The sequence below is a fragment of the Phaethon lepturus genome, unplaced genomic scaffold, assembly GCF_000687285.1.
Source record: "Phaethon lepturus isolate BGI_N335 unplaced genomic scaffold, ASM68728v1 scaffold8941, whole genome shotgun sequence".
Lineage (NCBI taxonomy): Eukaryota > Metazoa > Chordata > Aves > Phaethontiformes > Phaethontidae > Phaethon > Phaethon lepturus.
The window spans coordinates 101,455-120,119 of NW_010519581.1; the positions used below are offsets into that span (position 1 = coordinate 101,455).

General features: G+C 41.1%; 1 protein-coding gene across 6 annotated transcripts in view; it reads left to right on the forward strand.

Moving 5' to 3' along the window:
• The window catches only part of APP (amyloid beta (A4) precursor protein), a 182,739-nt gene that overhangs the window by 56,934 nt on the left and 107,140 nt on the right, over positions 1–18,665 (forward strand). For all 6 annotated transcript variants that reach the window (XM_010297079.1, XM_010297077.1, XM_010297078.1 and 3 more), the window contains exons 3-4: positions 8,923–9,035; positions 10,551–10,744. In XM_010297079.1, coding sequence (XP_010295381.1) covers positions 8,923–9,035; positions 10,551–10,744 — 307 coding nt within the window. The remainder of the gene's footprint in view (positions 1–8,922; positions 9,036–10,550; positions 10,745–18,665) is intronic.

Genomic DNA, 18,665 nt, shown 5'->3' on the forward strand with positions numbered 1-18,665 from the left:
CTTGGATGTGGCTCAGGATACTTCAAGTAATTTTCACAGTCACAGGATTCTGCTTGGGGTATCTTGACAAAAATCTTCCTAAATCTTCACAAAATGGTCTCATTAAGCCTTTCACATTTCAAAACTGTTCTATGGAGTTTTCTAGCACTGGTTTTGGGGTTTGTTTGTTTGTTTCCCCGGGATTTTTCCATTCTGTGAATTTTACTGTTTTCTGTAAATCAAGCAATTTCCAATAAATTCTTGGGTTATTCTGTTCTTCTGTTTGAGGAACCCAGTACTTCCCTCCAGTACACTGTATGCAGAATTGAGCAGTCTGTTCTAACTTGCCTTGGCTTCCAGCACCTTCCAGCTTTTCATTGCCTGTTCTTTTTATAGCACTGTGGAAGATCTGTTTTAGCTAGACACATTGTGGTCAGTTTAGGATGGGACCTGGAACCTCCCAAAAACAATGCCCCTCCCCTTTCCAAAAACCACCAAACCCCCCCACCAAATGACCCTTGCAGCAAACACCCACAGGTGGCAGCCTTCAGTTTATAATCTTTTTTTCCACTGTAAGCAGCTAGGCTTCTGTTCCCAATGCATTCACCAGCCCTCCAGAGCGGTTGACCATGTCCCGTTACAGATTTATCAAACAGGACTACTGCGACGATGGAGTGAAAACTAAAAAGTGGATCTGAAAAGTCTGTTGGGGCTGCAGAGAAGGGAGGGGAAGGAAGGAATAAGCAATTGGGCATGGTGTGGGAGGAGGGGAAGAGATTTTTGCTTGGGCAGCATCACGTAGGAGCTCTGTGACTGAGGCAGGATGGAGTCAAGCTATCCAGAGTGAAATCACTAGGCTTTATTATTCCAAACTCACCGCTTCCAAGAAATTAGGCAGGATTATGTAATGGGGAGGGAGGGGACTGTGTCTCGAACAAATACTCTCTCATTTGTGGCAGAAACTTTGCAGATGTAATCAGTGCACTGGGCAATTGGAGAGCAACTCAACCCTGAAATTTCTCAACTTGCTGAGCTGGACTTTGCAGGAAGCTTTCGGGCCTGTTTTTCAGTAAATCATGTTAGAGATGCAGCATTTGTGGTTCACTAATCTGAGTGCCTAGAGAAAGCAAACTGAAGGGGAAACCCTTCAGATAAGACTTTTTGGGGTGACCTTTGCCACTCGTCACTCTGATGACAAGTTCTGGGAGGGTGTTTTTTGACTTTGTGGGCCTTTTAGGAAAATGGGACAGGAGGAGGAATCCCAACACATGACATAACCCATGATGCTGGGGTAATGGGCATTAGCACAATTCTGTTGTATTGTATTAATGAGTAAGAGAGGGACAGAAAAGGCACCTTGCTGTACTCCCAGTGACATTTTTCCACAAAGATGGGGGAGACTAGTGGAAAAAAGGAGAGAAGTAAATGAACTTAATGCTTCAATGAACCGTTGAGGTGCTGCAGACTTTTAAGGAATGTTTATATTCTTTGTCTCTAAAGATGCTAGAGCGTTTGTTGATGTGTATTTGAATCTTATTGCATGTAAACAGATGTATCCGTTATTGGCATTACGCATCGAATCTGAATGATGCTTGTGTTCTGTCTGGAAACTAAGACAATTTAATCGGAAAATGCAGTCAGGCAAAAAAGTGGCAAAGTGAGCAGAAATTCTATTTATGTCTGTGATCAAAGAGCTACAGAGGGAGGAGGAAGAAGGTTTGAGAATAATCCTTTCTTATGTATGGTACCTTATGAAAATGAAGACATAATAAACACCATGAATTACTTACACTTCTGTTTCTTGGTGTATATTGTTCATTATTTTCATCTGGACAAATGTACTTTGATGGATTGTACCTAAAGGATTTTAGCCCTTTGACTCCAGAATTTTGTGTGAGCTATTTGGACTTTCCAGAAATCACAGTAGAACACGGGATGTATCAAGACTGGAGCTTCATGTTATGGTGTATGTGTGGATATTTAGATGTCACTAGGTTTATTACAGTGGGTTTTCTTTTATCCTCATCTTGAGTCCCAAGTGAAGTTGTATGTTGTGTGCCATCACAGTGTTTGTGAAAAGTACCTTAATTGTTGTAAAAACATGAAGACACTAAAGTGTAGTACAGCTAGAATTACCCGTCAGTTTTTCGTCTACTAGAAGAGCTTTCCTTATCCCAAATTGTTGCCTTTTGTAGTCTAATAAACAGACAAATGTTGTGAAAAGTGAAGGTGGTTTACTTGAGCGTTGTTGCATCCGGGTGTATTTGTTGCTATGTATGCAAAATAACAGAACAATAAAACACTTTTTAGTGGGTGTACTGTCTTCACCTTTTCAAGTTTGGTTGAAAGCAGGAATACAGAAGCATTCAAGGACTTCACTGAAGCAGAAAAAATACTGCAGCAATAGGTGCTTGCTTTGATGCTGTGAAAACATCCGTGGGAGAGCCGCTGGCTTTACTTCTAGATGCTTAAAACATAGTGGATGACTTTGCTCAAAAAATAATAAAAAAAACCCAGCTGTAGCTATGGGAAATAACTTCTGGGAACTTTATGAGGGCGAAAGGGTTGATACAGAGATGTGTTAATGGGGTCAGTGTTGGCTTTGGCTGAGCCTCTGGAAGATGGAAGAGCTGCAGCTGTTCCTACCTCACGCCCCAAAGGTGACTGCGCAGCTCGTGCTGTCACTTCTGCCCTTCAAAACTGGGTCTACATTGCTGTCCATCTGCCGTGCCGTGGGTCTCGTACTGAAATTGGTGCTGTAAGTTATAGATAAAATGGTGGAGTGAGGACAGATTTCTTACACAGCTTTTTTAGGGGCAGTTTTATGGGTGGGAGAAGTTTTAAGGCTGGCCGGGTTTTGGTGCAGTGTCAGGATCTCCCCTTTCCCGCTGCAGTCTTTGTGTGCAAGATCTGTCACAGCTTGGCCTTTGCTAGCGACTGCCCGGGTGGTTCAGCGTTGTTCAGTGCTGCTCTCAATGCTTACAGCTTACCGATGGAGGAGATACAGTAGGGTGGTGTTTGATACCCAGCTAGCTACTGATATTAATATTGGTGGTCCTTCATAGGTAATGGTGTAGCTAGAAATTATTTTTTTACATGGCCTTTTACATACTTCCTGAACGCTGCTGATTTGAAATTGGAAAAATCTACAAAACCTTTGTTTGCTATAGGTTGTTAAAATCCTTTAAACTAGACTGAAGGTGTTTATCAGTCTGGCTGAACGTGACTCATGCCCAGGTTCAGAGAGCCATGCTGTGGGCTGGGGCAGGAGTCCCTCCCCAGGGGCTGGGCATGGCAACAAACCCTCCTTCAACCCAGGTTTGACAGGCACAGCCTCACTCTCTTCATCTGTAGATACCGAGTCTAACATCTTGAAGTACTCTGACTGGTTCAGTGTGTTGCTAGGTAGATGATTATGCTTACTAACTCATTTTGCTGGAAAATGAAATGTGTTTTTACAGTATCTAGCTGCTTTGCATCTTCTCTGCTTTTCTGGACTTATGAAGGAAAGAAAAAGCATTTCCAATAAAGTGTTGTTTCGCTGCACATCAGTTGGTGTTAGTGTGTTTGGTTTGCACGCTGATGCAGATTGCAGCTAACCTTTAATTAGCAACCTATAAATAAGAGAAGGCATCATGCATAAAGACTTACATAAACATCACCCTTAATAAAAGCACCTGAAGTTACATGGCTGCCTAAATAAAAGTAATAATGTATGTTTAACAGAATATGTCATAAATTAACGTGCCTGGGTAGGCACAGGAGCTAGCAGAGGGTGGTGTGCCTGGGAAGCTAGGCAGAGCGAAGCCCCACGGCAGCGGGATGGGGAAGGGCACAGGGTCGCTCTGCTCCTTGCTGTGCCAAACCACCACACCAAGGGTGCGGTGGCTCCAGATAATCTATGCAAAGTCACAGCGAAGAGGCACGTTCCTCTGAATGTTCTCAAATACGTAAGGCACAAGCAAGCTTGTAAATTCATTTTATCAAGGCCTCGTTCTCATCAGTGACATGGGAGGTGAAGCCTTGAGTTCTACAGCCTCAGGTTGTATGCTGCCTCCTCACACAAAATTTAGCACAGGCTTTGTTTGAAAGTACTCCTGAACATAATTGGAACATGCTTATTTTTTGGTTGAGATCCTAACTATCTGCAACCATCTGGTAGCAGGTATTTGGTTTTGTCACGGATTTTGTTTCATTACCTTTATCATCTTATCTTTGCTGTCTTTTATGCAGTGTTGGATGGACTTTCACATCCCATCTGTTTTCTGCAGTGGATGGAAAAATCTGCTGATCAGGACTGTGTCTCACACAGCGTATAGTATTTTTATTTTGAATTACTTTGCCCTGATGTCATATCTACCATTTAAACAGAGAGGGCAGTCATCATCTTACAAGTGTGCCTGCTTGCTGAGCCTTTTTCTTCCTAAATTTAAATGAGTGTGTGATCAGATGCCTTCACTATGATCATAATTCTTTTATTAGAGGTTGAGTCTTAATGCTTTTAGTCTTTGCTGGGTTGAAAAATGAAGTTTCTGAACCACAGCTTCTGGTCTTACTGCACAAAATCTGTTGTTGTTCCAAGAGTATTTTTCAGAGAATAGGATGTGCTTGAGTGAAGTAAGGTTACTTAACGAAGTAAACTGTGGTGTCATAATCTTGGGCAAATCTGTCTTTGAAAAATCAGAACTTGCTACCCCATTGTGATACACCAGGATGGGGCAATATGAGGAAGTCCACTACAAACTCAGTGTAGAATTGGGCATCAGGAAAGGGCATACTGACATTAGGGAAAAAAAAAGATCTGTAAGATGAAATTAAACTGCGACTTACTACGTTGACGCAATCCGTGTTCCAGTGATATGCAGGCAGTGAGTACAGCAACTTAAATGTCACTGTTAAGTGACGTAGGTTTGATACAGGAACAAGCAACTTATTTTCAAAAGTGTGAGCCGCAGATTGTCAGCCTTCAGCTGAATGAATCGTGGATACAGGGTGGGTTTTTCTAACATAGTTACGTGTTCTCTGCCCAGAAGTCCTCTTCAGGGCTGTTTTCTCCAGACTGGTAAGAAACCCGCAAGCCAGAAGGCTCTGGTTTTGTCCAACTCTTCCCTGCAAGAGTGGGTAAGCAGCTTCTGGAAAACAAGTAGCTGTTACACTTGCATGTTGGATCGCTTGAGGGAGTTTAGTGATTTTATGAGCGCACCAAAAGACAAATTGTGCCGTTGTGGTTCATTGTTAGAGTGCCTCAGCAGAGCACAGACAGACAGCCGTAATCAAAATACGAGAGACACAGAAGAAGGCAGAAAAATACAGGGAAAAAAAGGGATAAACGGAAGCCTGACAGAGGTAATGCCAGTGGTGGTCACAATGCCAACCCCGTGTTGGTTCAGACTCGATACAAATTTTGCAAACCCTTCCGTCCGTCGTGGGGTCAGCAACTTAGCTGTTGCTTGCCCCCGGCAGGGAAGGTGGTGCGGGAGCGCGGGAAGGTGCTGGCTGGTTTGGTGAAGGGCCAGGGAGGCTTTTAAGGCAGTGCTGCTGCTTGGGGAGATGCTCATCCGACTTGAGCCTCGCAGGCAGGGTGTCAAGGATGGCCCGGTGCGGTGCATGTTGGTGTGTTGCCATACTGGAAGGCAAAATAATTTTGGACTTCCGTTATGTGTTGTGATCCCAGCTCTTGGCAGTGGAAATCAGAAGCAGTGCTTGGCTGGGATGCTCAGTCAGTCAAAAAAAAATGTGCTGATCCATAACCACCTTAGTCATGGCTTGTACTGGCAAACAGAAGTAGTATTACAATTTTTCCTTATTTTTAGAGCCCATACACATTGGCCGTCTCTCTTAGGAGGCACAGGATTGCTCTTCCTTCACGCATGCTTGTTTTCCCTATGTAGTCTGTGGGTTACTTGTTCAAAAAAAGCAAAGAATCCCCAAAGTCTTAAGACTCAGCAGCATTGGAGGTTAAATGCGTACTGGAGTGACACAGATAGAAGCTTGTCCGCAAATCAAGCATGTTTGAAGTGCTGCTTTCTGATGGATTTGTGTTTTTATTAGACTAGCCCAGGCAAAATAAATTGTTGCAGTTGTCATCTGAACTCAATTTAGGTCATCAAACTGCCACTTGAACATTGATTTATTTTTTAAAAACCCCAACACAATAAACAAAACCAAAAACCAAACAACAAAAATAGAAAAAAATTCAAAGCTTTGCACTTAAACGTCAGTAATAACTATAATAAAATGAATGAAAAAAGTTTCCAAGGCATGAGCTCTGTGTGTGTAAATAAGGGCAGAATTAAATCTTATTTGTGGTAAAAAATTGAACTGAACGCAACAGGAATCACATGCAATGTTGCGAATGGTTGCTACTGCTCAGGTTTTCACAACTCCTAATTCTGTATAATGGAGTGTTACATTAAAAAAACACCCTTCTCCCCATCATCTTCCCTTCTGAAAATCAGAGGGGGCTTGTTCCAATGAGTTGTTTATTTCTCTGAAATTCAGCAATTTATTGAAAAATGGAGCCTCACTTGAAATGACAATTTGGTTTACCATGAGGATGGTGTTACCTTATTTTGAAGGAATCTAGTTATATAAGGCAGGTGCACATTATGTGTGTAAAATTCAAGTCTAATACCATACTTTCGATTATGTTGAACTGTCTGTCATTTCTTTAGTATTTGGTTATATGTTGGTTGATATAATCAGACACTCAATTTTTTTATTTATTTTTTTTTTTTAAGTTTAGTTGCATACTTTTAATGACACTACAGCCCAGGCTGTGTTGCCCATAACTTTTGACGTATAGCTTTCAATTTTGTATTTGGTGGCTGTAACTCAAGTGATTGTTACTATTGCTGAAGTGATGATGTAAGCTTATTCTTTTGAGCAATGAGGTACAATACCATTAATTGCCTTCTAACTTCGCACACACAATATTCTGACAGAATTATGGGGTGTTAGGGTGAATGGAACAGCTTCATGCAGGGGTTGTCAGAAGTCAGATAGATGACACAGGGTTGCATGCATGATTGTGTGCATAGCTTCTGAAATCTGATCTAGTGCTCCAGGATTTTTTTTTTTTATTCCTTTTTTTGGGTTTATAGAAAAGTTTGCTATAAAGACTCCTTTGAATGTTTTGTATGCTTGAACAGCCAGCAAAGTATAATTGCAGTTCTGTATGAAGTCGTATGTTCCAGGAGGGCGAAGTCAACATACTCCATGAGTTTTCAGCAAAACACCTGTGTGCTTGCTTAGTACTGAGGTACTTGGCTAAATTGAAGCTTTAGCAATAACGCATGTACTGAGTAACTTTGGGTATGTGGTAGGATGGTCCCCTGCAAAGGCAAGTGCAGCTAAATCAAGGCGCCAGTTTATTAAAATTTCAGTGCAAGATTTGGGTGTGATACCGCTGGGAATAGAGACTTTGTTAACAAGCTGCAGATTTTGTATTTTCTGTTACCAAAAAGTGTTTTAACTCATTACTTCTGCAAGTTTATTTTGGACACCCCTAGAAGGCATTTCTGTTAATAATCTGCAGGCATTAGAGTATGTCACTGAAGGGTAAAGGTAACAAAATCCTGTTTTCCCTTGTAAACTAACTGGCTCGCTTTTAAAGGCTTCAGATAAAAAACATTGAAATATAGCAAGGAATTTCATGTGAAATACACATCTTGGTGATTAGCAAAGTTATATACATCTGTTTGCTGAACTCTGCTTTCTCCCAGTGCATTGAGTGTTGATTATTTTTAAAACTTTAATTGTAAGCCTCAAGGGCCACTTCATCAGCTCCCTGAGAAAACCCTCTACTGAACGGTAAACTTGCAGTCATCTCATTTTGATTAATTAACCTGTTAATACATCCATGAAGCCATTGGGCCACCTTGGTTCGTTCATTTAACACACACTAGCTGTAGTTTTTTGCGTGTTATAGGCAAATGTGCTTCAGGGAGCTGATGATTTATGCCAGCTGAGTCGTGTGCTTTCACAGTCCAGTGTCTGTTCAGTATATCGACTTCTCAAAATTAGTCTGTAATTTTTCCTTTAAAAAAAAATCTTCAAGAGGGTTTGGGGTTGTTTAATTGCAATGTCAGAATTGTACAGAATTGCAGTGACTTTAGTCTATAAATCATGTTACTTATCAGATGAGTTTCTGATTAGTTAGTACTGAAGCTGTGAGCGTTGTTTATTTCATTAGTGTGTAAATTTTTGTCTTGCTGCTGAAGACAGCACAATCTCTTTGGTCAGTTATGTCCTTGGTAAAGAGCCTTTTTTTGCCACTTCTATCTGAGCAGATACTCAGGTGATCCGCGAATCATCTTGTTCTCTGACTGATGAGCTCCACTTGCTCACCAGCCTTCTGGGCTAACCTGAATTCGTCTGGCTGATGAAATTAGGTTGCAATAAAGAGGCTGCACCAACAAAAATAACTAAGTGGACTGTGTTGCTGTTAGTGCTGTAATTCAGCAGAAATACTCTCAAATTGTTTGAAACAATGTGTTGGTGTTAGATTTGTTTTGTGTGGAAAAACTAAGTATTTCAAAACACTTCAAACCCGCTCCCTACCACTACTGAGATGCAAATCTTAATTGTCCCCATCCCTCCAGTCCCCTTCCAGGAGCTGGATCTACCAACTCTTGACTTCACGTTGCACCACACATGTCTTTGATGGGTCCTGCAAGTTTCATACTGGGTATATGGAAGTTAGCATATTATGCTGAAGTTTTCATAACCTAATATATCTCTGAGATCAAAGACAGGAGCTACTTTCAAATGGGAGGTTTGAAGAAGGTGGTAATGGAAGCACCATTTAGAGACTGTTCCATAAACAGACCCTGCTACTCATTCACGAAAGCTGCTCTATGCCTAGCTAAAGGTTTAAAAGGATGAGTAACTGGAAGCAAAATTAACATTTTTGTGGTTGGTTTTTTTTTCTTTTTGTTTCAGTGGGTGAGTTTGTGAGTGATGCCCTTCTGGTACCAGACAAGTGCAAGTTCCTTCACCAGGAAAGGATGGATGTGTGTGAAACTCACCTGCATTGGCATACGGTTGCTAAAGAGGTATATTCATCTGTCTTAAAATTTCCTGCCCTCCTTCTTTAGGGTTGAATCACTCTTCTGAGGATGAGTTTAAATATAGCAGTGACATGGAAAACAAAAAGCAGTACTTCCAAGTGTTTGAGTGAATGGCTTTTTGTCCTGCTTTATACGGTAGGAAATAGGAGTCACTCTGCTGAGCACATCAGAGTCCACTGTTGGATACTTAACCTTGACCTTTGAACCTCAACCCTGTTTTGTAGCACTGTTGGTTTTTGTTTTTTTCTTCTCACATCCACTCACACACCCACCATGTTTTCTGCCTTCTCTGGCTCCCTGTGTTAGTGCTGCTCTGCAACGAAAGATTGATCACTAATGCCTGGGCTTTGCCTTTATCATTGTCCTCAATATGGATATTGGTATGCTAGGTGCTCCACAGAGATCAAACAGGCCTCAAAGAATGCGGTATATGAAATTCAGCATGAAAGGGTAGGACAGCTGATAAGACACAGAACTAGCCAAAGACATTTTGCAGTCAAGCACAGAGTTCTTACAGTTTAGCAGTGCTTTACTGAAAACAGAAATAAAGCTAATGTTATAATTGCTAATGCGTTTTGGACATTTCTGTCCTTATTTAGAAAGGTTGGAGGAATCAAAACTGAGACGACCTTCAAGAAGATTTCTGGCTGCTCTTTTGTTTGGAACCTTTTAGTTTGTATGTTATCCCACCCTCTGGAGATCAAAATTGAAATGTGCTTAGCAGCTTTTCAGATTTTCAGTTCTTGCTTGAATCATACTGTTGCCCCTCAAATGAAACATTTAAAGCACCAACCTTCACGCGGGCAAATTCTAGTCCATTTTAAGTACTTACAGACTTGGAATGGTATAGCCTAGGAGAACATCATCACTGTGCACCACTGAACTGTTTTCCTTTTTTCACTTGCTTTACATCACTGTGTCTTTCTGTCCTACATCACTATATCTTGAAGGTATAATTATGCACAACTGACTGTTTTCCAAATACGGCTGGAAGGTACTGTACTGGCAGAGATGTCAGACCAGATACAGCGTGTTTCCAGTATATCAGATATTTTAGATGTTAATTGATCTTGCAATGAACTCTTTAATAGCATTAGTACATCAGGATCAGGATTAATACATCAAATTGTGGTTCTGCCTTTGAGTTTTATGTTTATGAGGCAGAGGCTGTGAGGATTTGGGGCAAGAGGATTTGCACTCGTCAAGTATATGGGAGGAGACAAGTCTTTCTATACTGGCAAAGGCTGAAGGGCAGGAGAGTGGAGATCTTGTCACTTACACTTGTCATGCAGACACAGGTAGGGAGCTACTTACAGTGCAGGTAGTGAATGCACACATGACCACTCTAAATCCTGTTTCAAAGTTCAGAGATCGTGCGGTTCACCAGCTTCAACTTCCTAAGGCAGTGTGCAGCCCCTTACGTTTTCTGAAGGTCTGTGACATTTTTTTCCAGCTTCCTCCATGACAATACTGTTGCTGTTTTCTTTCTATTTTCTGTAGTCCTGTAGTGAGAAGAGTATGAATTTGCACGACTATGGCATGCTGCTGCCCTGTGGAATCGACAAGTTTCGTGGTGTGGAGTTTGTTTGCTGTCCATTAGCAGAGGAAAGCGACAATCTTGATTCAGCTGATGCCGAAGATGATGATTCAGATGTCTGGTGGGGAGGCGCAGATGCAGACTATGCTGATGGAAGGTAAGAGTGACCTTCTACCCTTCAACTTGTTGTTATTATTATCTTATTGAAGAGCCAAAAATCTGTCTGAAAGACCTCAGTGTGGCAGAGTCACCACTCTTTGTAAGTGAATTTGTAGCTACCACGTTTGAAAACATCAGTGTTCTGCTCATTTATTTTTAACTTCCTACAGAAAAGCTTGTTGTTAATATAATTATTGTGCCTTTAATACCTTCATCTTTTCTTCAGTGAGTAGTGCCATATTTATAACAAAAATACTTAAAATACATACTTTTTGTCGACTAAATGATAAATACTGTACTCTTAAGATACTTCACGTACAGTCTGGGGTACTGCAGCAGATACTCAACCAATACAGCCATTGGAGGTTTTGAAATGTCTTCATTCATAATAGGCATTAGCTGTGTGCCATTATTACCATAAGAATATTTTTCTGCTGACAATTACTTTCTGAATGGGATCTAAAAGAAAATCTGCTTTAATACCTAGCTCTTGACAGATTCATTAATACACTACTGTTAAGTTGGAGTATGGATGTTGCCTTTGCAAGACAGCAGTGGATGGGAAAATACCATGCTTGTCTTTACCCTTCAACATCCTCTGTGCGCACAGACTGATTTTGAGCCAAATATGGGTTATGACTGTGGTGTAACTGAGTGGTCCGGTGCTGTCAAAGTCTTTTTGTATCACTCTCTTGAGCATGTTAGACTGCAGTTGTGAGAACAGAGTACAATGTATGTACTTGCAACTAAATTCAAACAACTCTAAGATGGCTTTCTTCATAAATGAAGATCTACATTCAAATTCTGTTTGTGCTCCCTAGACTTCCATCACTTCCTACTGTGCTAATACAGTGTTTCTACTTTTTAGGTGATGATACTGCATCTTTTACAAATAATACACCAAATCAAAAACTTGGGGCAGATTGGAACCCTGAAAATAAATGGGAACTGCACAAAGTGAATAATGTGGAAAGTTAATAGTTCTGCATTGCATTAAGTTTGGGTTTTATAATCTGAATGGAAATAAGTTCAGGAACAGTGTAGAGATGAAGGACAGAGATTGAATTGCTGTAATTTGGTGCAAAGAGATGACATTAAGACAATGAAAAATTAGGAACCATGTCATGGTGGGCATATAAATCTTTTCTGACAAAGCATTAGTAAGTGTTTCAGCAAAGAGTTCTATGTGAATATTGGAATAAGTTTAATTAAAGCAAATATTTCCCCATTGTAGTTTCCATCTTTCTCCCATAAAAGGGACTGAATGGTCAGGGCTGTTTGATGCAAGAAACCTGTGTCCAGCAACATTGCATCTTCCACCTTGACACTTTCAAGTTTTTTTATGACTTGTACTTCCAGCAGCTGTCAAAGCATCACAATTTATAACCTTTTTCAGTGGGATTTGTAAACCAGCCTTTGGACTGTTGCTGTGTCACTTCTGTATATTTCGTTTAGATTTTGGTTGGAATATGTTCTCTTAGAATAAGACATGAGTACAGTCCTTGTTCTAATTGAGACAAATTTTCCTTTTTTCATCATATACATATATATATGCACACACACAAAAGATAGAGTCATAGATCTATCTTATATACCTATTACCTGATCTATCTATATTTTATATTTGTTATATATCCCTATATATAAAATACATAGATAGAAAACTTTTCTTGTATCTGATCAAAGATTCCTAAAATATTTTAAATGAAAGAGCTCACAGGGGTGTATATAGAGTAGTTTTGTTTGTAAGAGAGTTACCTCTTTTATTTCTTTTTCATGTTTGTCACTGAACAGTTAATTTACTATTCTAGTCCGTTTTGTTCCTCATGAAGCAGTTTAATATCTGAAGAGATGAGTTCACGAATAACTTCATAAATTTTGTATCTTTTTAAGAATAGGAGCTTTAATTGCATTTGAATCCATTTCTGAAGTTCCAAGCAAATACTGATGAGTTTTTTCCCTCCCCTCCCATAGAAGTACATGCAAAACAAAATTGAAAAGATCCTTTTATGGGGCACTTGTACTTCAACTGCAGATGAAGAGCCAAGTAATTTGTAGTTCTTTTACACTGACTCACTCATATTTCTTGCTGCCTCTTCAGCTTCCCAACTGCATTTAAACTGCATGAACTGGAGCCAGAAATACTCTTGAAATTTAGTCATATTAAAAAAAATACTAATTTCATATGCAGCAGTAGGTGGTAGTTCAAATTTTGTGTGTATATATATTCATATATATATGACCATATGTTTGTGTGTATATAATACATATATATGCCTTAGTCCTAAGCTTATTGTGAGGGAGGAAGGAGGAAAAACGAAGTGTAAAGTAGGGGAACGCTTTCTTAATGCTAAATTCCCAATATTCTCTGTTATTAAAGCACCTCTGTTTGAAGTGCTAACTTAAGTCTATGTTTTTTAACCCAGCGTGGGTGATCTCACACTGACAATGATTGCTTTGTCTTGAAGCCTTCCAAAGAGTTAAAAATCTCGTTGTGCATCCTTGGCATGACACTGCATGAAGGGGAGAGAAGGGGCTGGTAGCTCGTGCACTGGCTAATGCCGACACCGCTGCTCAGCAGTTCTGGAGCAAAGCCCTCTGTCAGAGAAGGTTTGGGTTCTTCATGGAGCCCCTCTCTAGGCAGGGAGGGGGTCTGCTGTTAGCAAATCAGTTGGGCAAAGTATCCATCAAAGTACTTTCCTCACTCAGGAATCGTGATAGCTTTTACTTGGGTCAGATCAACTGAGTGCAAGTTGTTGGCATCTTCCAGTTGACGGCTTCTGACGTACACAGGGTACACTCCAAATCATGGGAAACATGCTGTACATTTCAAGGAGGGCACTCAGTCATTCTGGGGAAGTCTTGTGTTCGCTTTGCCAGTCTTTTTTTGTGGCCGCTGCTACAAGTACTTTGTTCATGCAAAGACAGGAACATCAGAAGGTAGGAGCTGGTCCGTTAGGAGAAGGATTTCATGCCATTACTGTGCTCTGGGTTTGTGGCAGGAATTCCAAAGCATTCCTGTTGCAGCAGTTACTGGGTTGATTTACTTTACCCGTTTCTACCCAGAAGTCACGATTTCTAGCTAAAATTAGTTGCCAATACCACATGAGTACCTCAGCAATTACTCTTTGTTCTGTTTTGGTTTTGTTTGTTTGTTTGTTTGTTTCACTAAGATCTGGGTTTGGTTCTGTTGTACAAATAAGGTCTTTTAGATGCTTTTGGTATGCATAGCTCAATGTCTTTGGTACTGAGAGTCACTAAGTGGCCCAGGAAGAACATAAACCCCTCCTCACACCTAAGTGGAAACCAATTTGCTCTAAATGACACCAGCTGCAGGTTTTCATATTCCTTGTTTCTCACGTCTGGCTGTGGAGCCTTCTGCTTGATAGCTGTGGGTTTGTCTCTCACCCTGCCTGTGCCCAATACCACTCCTGGGGAGTGAAATCTCCAGGCTGGCTGCTTCATGCTCCCATCTCTGTAAAATGACACTGGAAAATGTTGGGCACAAACCCCCACCAGTGGGTGGTGGCATGGTGACTCAGCATGTGGGTCTTCAGAAGGGCTGTGGCTGCTTTAAGACACCCAACTCAAAGTGGCGGTGACATGTTTGAGGTAAAGGTGCCAGCCTGAAAAGCAAATTTTTATATCTTCGTTTCTCAAAATCCCTGTCGTGACAAAGCAGAACCCAACAAGTGTAGGTGATATATTTTGAAAGTAACTGTGTATCTCAAACTATTCAGATTTAAATTTTAATATTTGCATTTATCATTCTGAATATTTAGAAGAAACTACACTGCAGTCATTAATTTTGTGAACACCCTTTTTCAGATTGTCTTGTATTTTTACTCACAACAGTTGTTGCTGGAGGACTGCATTTTCTGTTTTGCTTTGTCATGGATGTTTCCTTCTGCACAGGAGAAAGCAAAGCTCAGCAGCACGTTGTGTCCGCACCATTGGAGGGCATGTGGAGGCAGCTTGGGCTGCGGTGCCATCAGAGATGGACATCCTCCCTCCCAGCATCTGACCACCACCTGGGTCTGGGCATAAAAGAATGTGGCTTGTTGGCAGTACTTGGGGAAAGGAGGGAGGGTGTATTTTGGTGATGGGTGTGGTATACCCCCTTTTTGTTCACACAGTCAAGAGGGTCACTGTCTGCCCCCAGTTTGGAAATTGCATCGTGTCATGCTCACCCTGAAATAGTGTATAACTCTGACTGTGAGGTCATGGGCATTTTTCAGCAGTGCTGTTCCTTGCTGTTATCCACGCTTTTAATTAAAATTTACCTTGAAGACTGCCTGAGGGACAGCCAGATGCAGGTGCTGGCTTTCAGCATAGCTGCAGAGCTCTCCCTGCATAGCTCCAACTCGGGCAAGTGACCTGCAAGCTCTGGCTGCCCTTCAGACTCAGCAAAGCCTCGTGGCCCTTCTGCCTGCACCCGGGCACTTGCTGGAAGCTTCAGTGTCCTTGACGTTCAAGTTGAACACCTTCAGGAGCGATGACCAAGCTGGAAACTTCCAGGTTTCCTCTGCTATGTCTGTGTCATATGTGCCTCTCTTCATCTTCCTGTCACTTGTGCGTGAGACCTCCCAGGCTGTCTTTCGTACCGGGCAAATAGGCTGCTGTAATTTTCCATCTTTCACAGCAGTGAAACTGAGGCATGGTAAGTCTCACTGTTGAGGGTTATATAGAAAGCTTTGCTTTAAGTCCCATGGCTCAGGAGCAGAAGATAGTGCCTTAACTTCAGCCAAGTCTCATTTTTCTAGACAATCTGAATGTATTTTCAAGGTCCAAAGTAGGAGATTTAATTTCTCATTGTTTTTCCCTCAGCGGGTTAGGCCAAATTAATTTTGTCTGTTTAGCGTGTAAAACGTATATTCAGGCTGATGTAATGATTGGGTAGTGCTGTAAATGTTGCATTGTAGGGAGTAGTGTATTTTATAAGGGTTTGGTTTACAGTTTCTCATAAACTTCTGCCAAGCAAAGTTTCATGGTTTGTTTGTACTTGCTATTAGGATAGTTAATTCGGTAGCTTTTTTACTACAATAAATAATCCAAAAGGATGTAGTCCACTTTGGGCTGATAATTAGGCATCTACTAAAACATGTTTTATATAGCATGATATAGCATGGTAATCATACTGTTCTTTGGTTTTGCAACTCTGTACCAGACTGAGCTTAAGGATGAGTGCTCATCTTCCAGATTCTGAAAAAAGGAGTTTTAAGTGCTGTATCCTTTTTGACTCCATAAAGAGCTATTTTTTTTGTCAATGGTATCTGGAAAAACAGACTTTTTTCTTAATTGCCTGCTCCAAATCTAATCCAAGAAATCCTGAAAGCCTTTTTAAAACTTGTCAGTTTTTTCTAATGGTGAAAGCAGCATTGCGTATGTGCCTGTTATGCTGAATTGTTTACAGCTGAGACCCTATGCTTTTAATTAATCAGTCTTGTTCTGGCGCTTGGGGAAGAGTTGTCATGGGCCCGACAGAATCGCTTTCCTGAGTAATTTGTTAGAGATCCTCACTTGACATGGAGGAACCGTACATTTAATTTCTTTCACCTTCTAGGTCTTTTTATGTCTTTATCTGTGACTTACATGGTACAAAGATGTCAACACACGTTTTACCTAGTGTCTTCCCTTCAGAAATGTCTGCAAGTTAACCTCAACATCAAATTACTTGAAATTGAAATTTCCCAGAGTGCTGTCATTAAATCAGGCTGTAACAAGGTGTGTTTAAATGGCCACGGTCATATAGTGCCCTGACCTCATATAATGACACACTGAGTCCTCGTGGTGTGTCATGCTACTGCCTTGACACAAAGTAGGCAGACAGGCAATTGGGATCTTTACCTGTAGCACATGTTTATGAAAAATGCTTAAGTCTGAGTAATGTCACATAAGCAAGTAAATTTAGTACTATATCAGAGTTAGTATAAAAATTTTAAAAGTCAAATTTAATGGGGTTTGGTCATTTCTATACTTGGGGAAATTCTCTTTCCTTTTGCAAGTGTAGCTTTGACTAGGTACTGCTTAATTTCCTTTGCTTGGGTCTCTGCGTGCGAGAGCCGTGGGAGATTTAATGCAGGCAAGAGCCGGGAAGCTGTTGATGTTTTAATTGTGAATACAGGTGAAAGCAGGCAAATGCTACAACCGTTCTTTAGTGTTCTCTGTGCTCACAGTGTTCATCAACAAGGACTATCCAAAGTATGAAATCCTCTGAAGTCCTCTTGCTCTATTTTTCCCCGTTATATCTCCCTGTGTTCCTCTTACCCTTCATTTTCCCCTGCTCACCTCTTCATCCACCCCTAGAAAATGTATTTGGAAATACAGCATGAAGGAAGAGTCTTTAGGTGATTGTTTGACCCAGGCATATTTCTGGCCGTTGCATATTAACTGACCAGGGAAATTAAAAAAAAGTAACCAAAGCGCTCTAATCTTCTTTATCTATTGCTCTGATGAGTACTTTATTCTCTTCAGCATTTATCTACAGCTGGAAGAAACAAACACAGCTTGAACATGGAGAAAAAAATGGGCAAAACTGGGAGGATTATGGTGGTGGTGTTGATATGCATTGATTGCCTCCTCTCGTTTCCAAGAGAGGTCTCTGTGTTGCATCCCCAGAGAGCTTTAATGGACGGGCTTTCAACCATGTGTGTTGGCCGTCAGCAGCCGGGTGTCCTTTGTTCAAGCACGCCTGCAGGGAGGCCGGCTTCTGGCATCTTTAGTGAACCCCTGCTGTGGCCATGTGGACCCTGGGGTGGCAGTCCCCATGCGGTGGGGAAGGACTGCACGCGTGAGGAAGAGTCAGACCCTGCACGGTGTCTGAATACGGAGCGTTGTTGATGAAGAAATCATGGCGGAGGGGGCAGATCTTTCCAAGATTCCTCCTACTTCTTAAATCCTTCCGTTTTTACCTGTTTCCTCATACATGTACCTAGTATGTAGTAACGTCGTGTTTCTTGACCATTACTCCCCCCTCCTTCTTTCCCGTTGTTCTTACTGTTAATGTTGCCTTGCACCATTGAGTCAAAAATCTGAGGCTTAATTGGAAGTCCAGCTCTGAGCCCAAAAGATGTGTCTGAAGAATGTAGAAATGGCATACCTGGAGTCCTTTTGAAGTTTCTGCTTTTTTGAAGCTAAAAAAGTGTTACTGATCAAGAAAAAGGAAGGTGCCGAGACTAAATTCTTCACTGGAAACACACTCACTGGAGGAAAGAGAAATTTAACATTTTGTCTCTTGAGTATTCATCTGTTTTCAAGCCACCTTGTCATTCATGTTAAAATAAACAGCAAGTTCTCGTTGATGTAATGCTCCAGTGGGAATCTCCTAAAAGATTCTTTAAAAAAACAAAACATTAAAAAAAAAATCCACCCCCTATTCCCCAAGCACTTGAGCTAGTAAAGCTGAACCAGATGTGAAGCGGGACGGAAGGGTCTGTACTGCAGGTTCTGACTGAGAAGCGGAAAATGACTTGCATTTGGATGGATAAAAAGATTTCTCCTTTTCCATACTGTGCAGACTGAGCTGTAGGCTGTTCATACCCCTGAAAATTTAAGGAAAACTGACCCTTGTGCCAGCAGTGGTATGCCTCTTGCAGTGGTTCAGGGTCTGCTTGGTGGGGAGCTCACTCATCCGTGAGACAGGAGCAGGAGGGGTGCAGCCAGAGGCAGTGTTCCCATCAGCTGTCCTAACATAAATTGTTCCTAATTGGGAGTCAGTGCCCTAAAATCAACACTAGGAATTACAAATTTGCTTAGTTTTTCTTGCCTTTTTCCCCTCCTCTGAAGTTTGCTATCAGTATAGGTTAACACCAATTATTGAAATAGGTGAATTTTGCACTATGTGAATTGTCCCATCGCTAAATTGGTGTTTTAGAGAAACTGAATTCATTTGGAGAGAAAGTGTGGAAGGTGTTCTGTTT